The sequence below is a fragment of the Poecilia latipinna genome, unplaced genomic scaffold (assembly GCF_001443285.1).
Source record: "Poecilia latipinna isolate Pla-1442-1.1 unplaced genomic scaffold, P_latipinna-1.0 Scaffold1414, whole genome shotgun sequence".
NCBI lineage: Eukaryota > Metazoa > Chordata > Actinopteri > Cyprinodontiformes > Poeciliidae > Poecilia > Poecilia latipinna.
This window is the reverse complement of record NW_015114030.1, coordinates 144,428-155,155: the sequence shown is the minus strand read 5'-3', so window position 1 is coordinate 155,155 and position 10,728 is coordinate 144,428. Positions and strand designations below refer to the sequence as shown.

Below are 10,728 nucleotides of genomic sequence, written 5' to 3'. Positions count from 1 at the left end.
GGGGGGGAAAGAAAAAAAAGGAAAAAAATCCCAAAAAAAAAAAAAAAAAAAAAAAAAAAAAAAAAAAAAAAAAAAAACAAACAACAAAAACACGTTTTAAACAGATTATCTACAATAGCAGAAATTAGTCTCACCAGATGCCAAATCTGTCATCTGAAAGCAAAAACAAGATCTAACTGTACTGTCGGGATGTACCTATGATAAAGTAGTAGAGCGCATACGGAAATGTTTCAGAGTAATTTAAAAAGTTCCTTCAGTCAAGCTGCAAAAAGTGTCTTAAAGCAAAAAACAGGGATGAGAACAAAAACAAATATATTTTGCTAAATTTGCAAACACTTGTTTTAAAATCCTCACATTATTTCATTTGCAGGTACTTGTGTCAACAACACATCAGTGATGATGTTTAGGAAGGGGAGCTTTGAAATCGGCTGCACCGTCTATCCTGCCGCCATTAAGGTAGCGCTGGGTGTTTGCGCTCTCTGCTGCGCTCATGTTGTTCATAGCAGTCACTGAGACCAGATTTATTTTTTATTTTTTTCAGTATGATCCTCGCTTTGCAGATGCTTTTTGGAACAGCAGTAAATTTGGTTTGATGGGATATCTTCTGAGGATGATGAGCAGCTGGGCCATCGTCTGCAGCGTTTGGTACTTGCCACCGATGAACAGGAAGGTGGGGTATTTAAAATACTGTATTTTTCGCACTACAAGGCGCACCTAAAAACCTTCAATTTCCTCAAAAGCCGGCAGTGCGCCTTGTATATGGACCAATATTGAGGCATAACAGGTCTAGCAACTATGGTAAGCAGCTGCCGACTTCATTTTCGCCCGTAGAAGAAGAAGCGCGGTGCATGCTGGGGTAGTTGTCAGAAGCTGGTTTGTAATCTATTAATAAAGTTTGACTGATTTATCTACCTACCGACATCTATAATCAGGTTGTCTCCACCAACATGCTGTGCGCGAACGGAGAAGGGTGACCATCGTCCGGCCACACCCCGGCCCAGTCGTGGAAGGCTCTCCTCGCCAACCGAAGTCGGACTGTTTTGTTGACATTCCCTTTAGTGCAGCTCCATCTAGTGGATGCATAACGTAACTCCAGCCTCTGCTGTAACCTATTCTATGCGCCTTATAATGTGGTCCACCTTATATATGAAAAAAGTTTAAAAATAGGCCATTCATTGAAGGTGCGCCTTATAATCCGGTGCGCCTTATAGTGCTGAAAATACTGTACCTCAAACAGTTATTTTAATGGCGAGCTTAAAATGACTTGTATAAACTAAAAACCCAATATCTTTTCAACTCTCAGCACATAAAGACAGGAAAACATCACCTTTAATATGACTGTATACATTATTCAAAGTATGTAAAGTTACATTAAGAAAAGAGGATGTCTTTTTTATTTTCATTTCTTTTAAAAATTAATTTGTAGGAAGGAGAGGATGCCATGCAGTTCGCCAATCGAGTAAAAGCTGCCATAGCTGCCCAGGGAGGGCTGGTGGACCTCATATGGTGAGTCATTGTTTTATTTAAATGTCATTTAGTTTATTTATCATTTTCATTTCACATTTTTATGGGGACAGTAATAATAGTCCAGAACACCGGCCTTGGTTCATGAAACACATTACTGGGGATTTCATCTTTGACAGTATTAAACCCCGGAGCTAAATCAGAGGCTCAAACTCTAATTGCTCCCTTCAGGGTCAGTGGGAAACATTAGCGTTAACATTGATTTTCTGAGTGAAAGTGCATTTTCTATTCATATATGCTCACCCAGGGATGCCGGACTGAAACGAACCAAAGTGAAGGATACTTTTAAAGAAGAACAGCAGCAGCTTTACAGCAAAATACTTCTGGGTGACCATGAATACCAAAACCATCCGGAAAGCTGATGTCCAGACAGGAGACAAAGAAGAAAACCAGCATAATTACAGGCTATTGTCTTTTGTTTAGTAATACAACACATGGTGGTAAGACTCTTTAACAAACAATGAAGATTGTGTCTTTAGGTTTTTCACATAAAATTGGTTCCAGGTCAGAAAATTGGAAGAGTTGTTAACTTTAAAGTTCAAACTATTACAGAGTAAGTCTATTTGGTTCCCAAATCTCTCTGTTGATTTATTATGAAATCACGTTCTGTGATCCAGTAAAATCCTAATTTAGCAGAACCTTACAGATGCAGTGACTGCAGACGTTACATAACTGAGACTACAGAGCTGCCAGCATTTGTAAGTCAGTTTACTAATTGGCTCAAGGCTCTATGTTTGTCTGCAGCTTTAATCTTTAACGAAGGTGAAACACATTGTTAGTTTGACAGCTGTTGGCTTATTATTTCACTGGACATTTCTGGTTTATTTTAACCGAGTCTCATTGTATTGTAAGGAAATTATGTACTTGACTTTAAATTTGTCTGTATGATTAGACTAATTTTTTAATATTTTTTTTTGTAAAGTGCCTTGAGCTGTGACCACTACATATATAAAAACTGAACTGAATTATCAAATTTCAATAAACGTGTTTTTATCTTATTTGCCTCCTCTGACAGCAGGAGTCACTGTTTGTACAAAAACAGCAAATCTTCATCTGAATTTAACACATTTTCTAGGTATGACATTTTGAGGATCAGGAGGCGTGGTGGATGCAAAAGAAGAAGCAGAAAATCAGTTCTGTAACGAGCGTGGAGGTCCAAAATGAAAAACATGGAGACACAGGTGAAACCTCGCTGCTCATTAGGACTCAGGGTTCTGCACTCGCCTTATTGGGCAAGAGGCAAAAACACAGAATATATGTAAAAATGCTAAGAAAAAAAAAAGAAAAAAGAATGTGCATCTACATGTCATTGTTTGACAGGTTGAACATTCAGAGATGGTATCAAGTAGGTAGCATATTCTTACAGTTTTGACTTTTATTATATATTAAGTGCATATATGTCAACTGAATAATCAAAATCATCATTGAATTGTTATTATTTAATAAATTTCAATAACTTTTACTAAATGAGACACTTCCTTCAAATCCATACCACTTCATTTTGTTAATAATGTGGATTTTTCTCTTACAGCTAATGGAAACACGGCATTTAAAATTACAGTATCATTTCCCCCCCTGCCACCCCTTTATTTATACAGCTTGTCTCACTGAGATCCAAGATCCAAGAGTTTTGATTAAAACAATTAAAATGTGAGCCACAAACAAGAGCAAGTTTCATAAGAAGATTTCTCGTTTTATCTTAATTTTGAATAGTCCCAAAATAATCAAAGTGGAAAGTTTCATATCCTGCTGCAGTGTGCTCAGCGTTGATGGAGCAGAGCAACAAAATGTTTTTTGTTGTTGTTTTTTTTACCATAGAGCTTGAAAAAGTCCACACCATTATATTATCTTGGTTCAAATGTGGGTTTAACTAAACCTGCTTAAAGATTGTTTAAGCAGGTACTTCTAATCTGATAAACGAGCCTCAAAGGAACGGAACCTCTAATGTATTGATTCTGACCGCACTGACAGGTGTGGCTCATTCATAGTGAGGCTCATTGATCCAGCCACCTGTCAGTTTGAGGTGGGCGTGGCTTCTCCAAACCGAGGCCCCCCCTCTTGATGTGACCACGCCCAATCAGCTGGTTCCTGAAGTCCCGCTGGGCTCTTCAACTAACTTTTCCGTCCTCCTCCTCAGTTTCGCGGCGAGCCAGGTGGCGTGTTGGCCCCGCTGCGTTTTGTTTTGGTGTTTCTCTCTGTAACGGCGCCAGCAGCAGGTGTTGTCAGCATGTCTTTAGCGGATCAGCAGTGGAGTCCCACAAGCGTCCAGGTAACGGTGCTCCAAGCCAGAGGCCTCAGGATAAAGGGGAAAAGCGGCACCAATGACGCGTATGCGGTTATGCAAGTGGGCAAGGACAAGTACCAGACGTCGGTGGCGGAGAAAAGCGTGGCTCCGGTGTGGAAAGAGGAAGCCTCCTTTGACCTGCCGCCGCTGCTGCTTCAGGCAGGAGGAGGAGGTGGAGGGAAGGACCGCAGCACGCTGCACGTCCAGGTCCTGCACCGCGCTCTGGTGGGACCTGACAAGCTGCTGGGCCAGGCTGTCATCAACCTGCTGCAGCTCAGTGAGGACAAAACCCGCAACAAGACAGAGTAAGTTCACTGTGGAAAGAAAAAAAATCACACTGAATTTAAATTAGAAATGCTAACGCCGGATTAAAAAGAAATATAAAAGTGCAAAGTACAACTCAATAGTTTAAAGTTGTTATGCAAACAGATTTAACTACTGGCCTTCTGGTTTTCCTGAATAAACATTGAGCAGAAAGTTTTAGTGAGTTTGCATTTCCTTATTACTAAATATTAGCAGGTAAAAGTAATTGCCTTCCACCTGCGCCACAGAGACATAACTTAATGTGTGTGTGTGTGTTTTTTCTTTGGTTCTGCTGTCAGTCATGCTGAACCTTTGTGGTCTCAGAGCTCCAAACTCCCATAATCCCTTTGTAAAGTCTCGATTTTTAAATTGCAGACGACCAAACCAGCAGCAGCAGCATTTGTGGAAAAAGTTGTCCTGTGTGTTTACTTCTGACGAATCCGTGATCTCTGCACCTTCCAGCCCTTTGAGATCGCACACACTCGGCCATGCATCACTGCACAGGCCCATTTACGTGGGTTTGGTTTCCGATTGTTGCCCACTTGCAACGTTGCAGCTTAGAGGATTTGTTTCCCTGGTTGCAGCCTTGGCGGATGCCAAGCAGCATTACTTACTCAAGCAAATGAATGCAGTTGGTTCGGAGATTAATTTTCATTGACTGAGCTTATTCATTTCCCTCTATACAGAAGGAAAGACAATATAAACTTTGTAGGAGAAGAATATCCAGAGTTCAGATATTTTATTGAACTTGAACATTTTTCTATACACCAAATGTTAATTGAATTAAATAAAGAAGGAACCTTTTTATTGGGCACAAATTGATTTCTACCTCTTATCTAATTATTAAAATGATCAAGTTTTTGCCTCTACAACAGGCCCCTTCATGATGGATTAAGTCGACCAAACAGTCTCTACGACCTTCACGATTTTTCACACACCGTTAGCTTTATAGCAAAGCCTCAAATCAGTGAGCAGAGGTCACAAACGCTCCTATGAACAATAGTTCTCTTTTTTTCTATTCTGCTTCCCATTAGATTGGAGGTTTCTCCGCGTCCACCGTGTGCTTTTTCAGCCTTGCTATGGAAACGCAAACGGCAACATAACCCAGTTCAGTAAAACCAACCTGATTTTAAAGAATCATGTTTTTCCCCTCTAAACTAGATGATAATAGCCGACAAGACCTTGCTAGTTGTTTTAAAAGTTTAATCTCAGGTGCCGTGGATTTATTAGCACACTAAGATATGTAAAAAAAAAATCATCTGCTTTGTTCTCTCCATTTGTAACTAGCCATATGAAACTCAGCGGTCGTCTTTAACACTCGAGGATCTCTGCGCGTTTCTTTTGCAGTGAATTCAGACACGGCTCATCTGTGTTGATCTTTCTGTGAGCTCAGTGACTCCCTCCAGCTTTGGCCTCGCATTCCTGACCATTTTATCAATGAGAAAACAAACATTGACGGCAACAGTGAAAGTCAAGCAAGGCCAGTTTTTCACAGCTGAACCGCTGAGGTTTAAATGTGAAATAGGAAGGCCTTGTTTCACCACAGCACGGCTCATGAACTATGATTATTAATTTAGAATAAAGTTTTAAAGTTTGGTAAAGATTAGGTCAGGATGGCAGGGAAAGAATTGTCAACGCTTCGTACAACTTGTCCCTCCATTCCTGTTTTTTTTTTTTTATAAGAGCACCAGGAAGTCATAAAATAAAACATGAAGCAGGTCGAATCAACCTAATTTTTATCCTGTTTCATCATTCTCCATCTGTGGCTTCTGTAAAATGTGAGACTGTCTGTCTTGGTGAAAGTGGCACATCATCAAATTTCAGCTTTTTTTAGGTATTAGAACAATCTGCAGTCATTGATTAAAGTACAGCGACTGTGAGCAGCAGGTACATTAAAACAGTTTTGGAGTTGTATCCTGTGGTATGCTTAAACTAAAAATTGAAGCCAGGAACTAGAGGCTTGGGCACAAATTGGTCTTCCAGCTAGACGATGGCTGTGCCTGTACAGCCAGACTACAGATCATATGTTGTCAAAGGAGTCGTCATCATTACTTCGAGTGTTTATCTCATTATCTGTGGTATTGGTGCATTGCAAAGCCTTGGTGAAATAAAGTATTAGCTCAAAATTTTCATTTCAACTCAGCAGCAAACAGCACGGCACTTTAGGCCTGGTTTTCTAATGGATAAATCAGGCTAACGTGGAGCTTTTGGGATATCCTGAACATCAGCCACATTGAACATTTATGGACTGTTTGAAAGCCAAGACTCTGCCAGGAAACCAGTCAGCTTGTGGTCAATCCTCCAGCCAGATTTAGGCCGTAATCTTGCTGACGGTTCCTTCAGGATAATTTAGACCCTCTGTGAATCTGAATAACGGCAGTAAAACTTGCTGTACTTGTTCACAACTTATTTCTTTATTTTAAATAAAGTTGTTTTATAAGCCCCGTTTGAAAGAACAATTCTAAATGCACCATTAAAACTCTTCTCATCTTCCTTTTTGGCCTTTCTGATCCAGGAACATGACTCGGACAGTTTTAGTCCTTGGACTTTCTCACTGCTACATTGTTACTTATTCAGCTGTTCTCCCGCTCCCAGCTGTGCTCTGTGATAAGAAATTCTTGAGTCACTCAGGGCCGTTGTGTTATCAGCGGCCCAGGAAGGATGTGTCCAGAGAAAGTATGATGGATATCTGCAAGACAAAGGAAAAAAAAAAAATGTTAAGTCATCTGTTATCCTCCTCTGGTACCATCTGTCCAGTAAAGTAGCAAACTTTGCACCAGCTCAGAGAGCTTTAAAACCATCTGTAGAGCAAACGCCAGTTTAATTCCACCTCATGCAGAGTGTGTTGGGCTCCACCCAAATGCTTTTGCAACTTCCCCTCTGATTTCACTTGAGGAACTTGCTTCTTCTCTTTTTGGCTGATTTGTAGTCTGTGTCTGGCTTTGTGACCCGTGATGCTCTATTGTTGTACAATACTAAACAAACGGTAAAATGCCCACAATACATTTTTAGGCTTGATTTAAAAACATCCAAAAATCCTGAAGTAAATATTGATTACTATGATTAAGAGTTACTCTCCCGTCCTTGAAGTCAGGGATGATCTCGATGGAATATCTTGAATATTTTTCCATGACTGAAGGTTGTTTAGAGCAGAATATGCCACAGGTACGTCTCCCTGGTTTAAGGGGAAAATGGCTGTCAAAAATTTTACTTCTCAATTCACCGATGTGTCCAGATTCTTCTCTGAAAATAATATCATTGGTGTAAGTGGCAGAAATAAGCAAAGGAATGAAGGTGTGACTAAATGTAGCTGTTGTCTTCAAACCTTTATTTCTGTTAATTGTGATTTTCTGCTTACAGTTAATAAAAAACACATTAAAAATTATAATATCGGACCAATAAAAACCATTTTAATACACAAATGTGACCTTAATAAAAAGTATATTTATTGCCTGCTTAAAAATTATCTTCTAAAGGTACTTTTTAATCAGTCAAGCCTCGGTGGACTTCATATTCTGATTTATTGAATATGACTGTATTCAGTTGATGAATCAAGGATAATAAAGGCTTAGCAAAGATGGAAAGTTATTAGAGGAAATGTTTACTTATTTAAAAATTCAGTCCAAAATATAAATCTGCACCATGTTTGCAGACCTTGTGTAAAATTTCACGAGACCCCGTTTGGAAATTTGTTTGCCGAATTCACATTCAGCCGAGTGTTGAACATGGAGATGCCACCAAGGTTGGAGATGTCGCGGAGCGTGCGCTGATTCTCTTCGAAGGTCTTCTTCTGCGGTCTAGGCGTTGATTATTCAAGCCTTTTCCTGGCTGTGCTGCTGCTTGGTGGAGCCCAGAGCTGCTTAATAAATCCACTCCTGAAGGCTGAGCTTATTAAGCAGAACAAGTTGCAAATTTTAACAAATACAATGAGAGCTCAAATCTCTTAGGCTTGGGTAGATTTTTATTTATTTATTTCTTTTTTGCTTTAAATCTTGTTAAAAACTTGCACATGCGCTTGGATTCATTTTTTTTCTTCATTTATTACTGCAGCAGAATATAAAGGATTTGCCTACATATGTATATTTTTAAATTCTTTTAGCTCAGAACAGTTTCATTCTGTGCAAACTAAACAGCTAGTCTAAGAAAATCTGATCTAATCTGCCAGTGAAAGTGTCCAAAAGATGCCAGGATTAATAAAATGAAGACTTGTTTAAGCAAGGAAATAAAAAAAAGCTGAATGTTTTCTATTTATCATCTTCCCTCTCACCTCAACATTATAAATCCAGTATCTATTTAGCAATTCATATCTGAAGGATGTTCTTTGAATAAATCAAGCTGGATGCACAGATTATTTACAATCTCAAGGCCTGAAATTTGCAGATAATTTCCGGTTTTCCCATCGGTGAGCAGGAGCCGGGGTGGAGGGGACGGCTGTGACAGCAGTGACTGAACCGTGTATCAAATTCCAGGAAAAGGCGGCTTCCCTCCTTAATTTTGTTTGTGCCACACATCTGAAGCATTCCTGAGGAAGGAGGAGAGCAGTGAATCTAAGCAACATAACTTGTGCAGGACAATGAGAGGAGAGCAATCCTCTGAGGTTTTTTTATGTCTGCTGCCTCCTGGGAAGCCTGTAAATTCAGGGAGTAAATACTGTGTCACATATAAACTCAAAAGTATGAAAACATGCCCAGACAGTCGTGTTCTTAAAACAAAGAAAAGCCTGAAGCTACAGCTCAGCATATTTCTGCTTACACTCACAATGCCCCTTCCTGATTTCCTCATTTCCTTTGGAGTCCAGATTTCAGCCGAAGCCGTTTTCTCAGTGGTGAGCTGACCTCAGCTTTTTGCCCGATAGGCATTTATTTAATGCTGACTGGGCTCTTCTGGTTTTCTTTGTAAAAATTGTGCTGCCGACCACCAAACATCAATTGTTTCATGAAGCTGGGGAACTTTTCAATTGACAAAAATCCGTTTTAGAATTTCTTTGTAATGTCGTTTACTGCTTTTTGTTTTACACCAATTGTTCAAAAGGTAAAAATGGGATTAACTGGGCATTTGTTGCTTGTAAATTATGAGGGAAGCAAAGTCTAATCTGGTCGGTTTGAGAACAGGACTAATTCAGGAGCTTGTTAATTTTCAGTGGATTTAAATGTCTGGAGCATGAAGGGATGTTTGCGTCTCAAACAGGAAGTGATTTAAGCTTAAAGCTGCAAACCCTTTTTATTATTAAGAAGAAAAAGTTTCAAAATGTTAAATTTATTCCCCTCTATTTAATAATTCTCCTTGGTTTTACTGATTGAAGTCAGCACCTCAATTTCCAAATCTTCATTTGTGTTTAAAAAACAACAAAACAAACGAAAGTTTGAAACCACAAATTATTTGTCTTTCACTTTGCAAGTACACACTGGTTTGTGCTGGTCTGCCACATAAAATCCCATTAAACCCCCTGAGGTTTGTGGTTAAAACATGAAAAAGTTGAGTTGGTTTCAATACTTTTGCAGCTGTAGTCAGGAATTTGAATAGTCATCTTTTATCTCTTTATTTATTTCTTCAGAATAATCTGTGCATACAACAACAACTTAAAGATGGATTCCTAATTTTGTGTATTTCATTTCCAGGTGGTTTAAGTTGCTGGACAAAACCGGTAAGCCGGACAAAGACCGTGGAGAGGTCCTTCTGGACGTCCAGTTCATGAGAAACAACATGACCGCCAGCATGTTCGACCTCTCCGCTGCAGGGAAGTCCCGCTCCCGACTGGGAAAGCTTAAGGATAAAGTCCGTGGAAAGAAAAAGGAGCTGGACTCCTCATCAGGTGTGGTGCCTTCGCCCACTCAGGTTCTGACGGACAGCGAAGAAGAGGACGCTAATGGAGGCAGAGAGAGAGGAAAATCGAAGCAAAGCAAAAGGATGTCTTTGTTTTCGCCGAAATCCAACCTGCAGAAGAACTTGTCTCAGTCCATGTCCGTCCTGCCTGCGAAGAACTCCTCGCTGAGCGGGAGCCAGTCGTCTGGGCTGAACGTGGACTCCTCCGAGGGTCAGCACTTTTTCATATAATGCCTCCATTAACTTTCTGCATGCATGTTAATTTTCCTTGTGTGTTTTCAGGCAAAAAGAAGTTCATGTTCAAGATACATAAGCACTCCAGCAGCTCTGACAGCAAAGACTCGTCCTCTGGCCAACAAAAACAGGAGCAGAGCAATTTGTGCATCAACGGCAGCCATGTTTACTGCGAGCAGCCGCCGCCTCGGACGTCTCGCTCCGGATCCAGCTTCAGCCTGTCAAGTTCAGGACGTGGATCAATGGAGGATGTCCTGGAAAACCCGTCTCCATCTGTGGATTCGCTTAAAGCAGTGAGGGAGTATTCACCCTGGATGGAAGAAGAAGAGGAGGAACAGAAGGAGGAGGAAGATGAAAATATTAAGGATTTAAGAAAAGAGGAAGAAGAAAAGACCAAGTTGGAAAAGGATATGAGAGAAGAGGAAGAGGAGGCCATCAGGAAACAACAAAAGGAGCTGGAGAGGTTGGCTGAAGAAAAGTTGAGACAAGAAGAGGAAAAGGTCAGGAAAGAGGAGGAAGAGCGACAAAAACTGTCAGAAGAAAAAAGGAGACTAGAGGAA

At 40.2% G+C, this 10,728-nt stretch overlaps 2 protein-coding genes across 2 annotated transcripts in view; both read left to right on the top strand.

Moving 5' to 3' along the window:
* LOC106962452 (glycerol-3-phosphate acyltransferase 4-like) overlaps nt 1–2,851 on the top strand; it is a 10,681-nt gene extending 7,830 nt beyond the window's left edge. Inside the window, exons 10-13 of the mRNA XM_015056883.1 lie at nt 371–456; nt 542–670; nt 1,427–1,506; nt 1,772–2,851. Of these exons, the coding sequence (XP_014912369.1) occupies nt 371–456; nt 542–670; nt 1,427–1,506; nt 1,772–1,886 (410 nt within the window). The 3' untranslated portion in view covers nt 1,887–2,851. The remainder of the gene's footprint in view (nt 1–370; nt 457–541; nt 671–1,426; nt 1,507–1,771) is intronic.
* Nucleotides 2,852–3,732: 881 nt separating this feature from the next.
* Nucleotides 3,733–10,728, top strand: part of LOC106962451 (rab11 family-interacting protein 1) — a 17,691-nt gene continuing 10,695 nt past the window's right edge. The window contains exons 1-3 of the mRNA XM_015056880.1: nt 3,733–4,113; nt 9,730–10,145; nt 10,217–10,700. Of these exons, the coding sequence (XP_014912366.1) occupies nt 3,752–4,113; nt 9,730–10,145; nt 10,217–10,700 (1,262 nt within the window). The 5' untranslated portion in view covers nt 3,733–3,751. The remainder of the gene's footprint in view (nt 4,114–9,729; nt 10,146–10,216; nt 10,701–10,728) is intronic.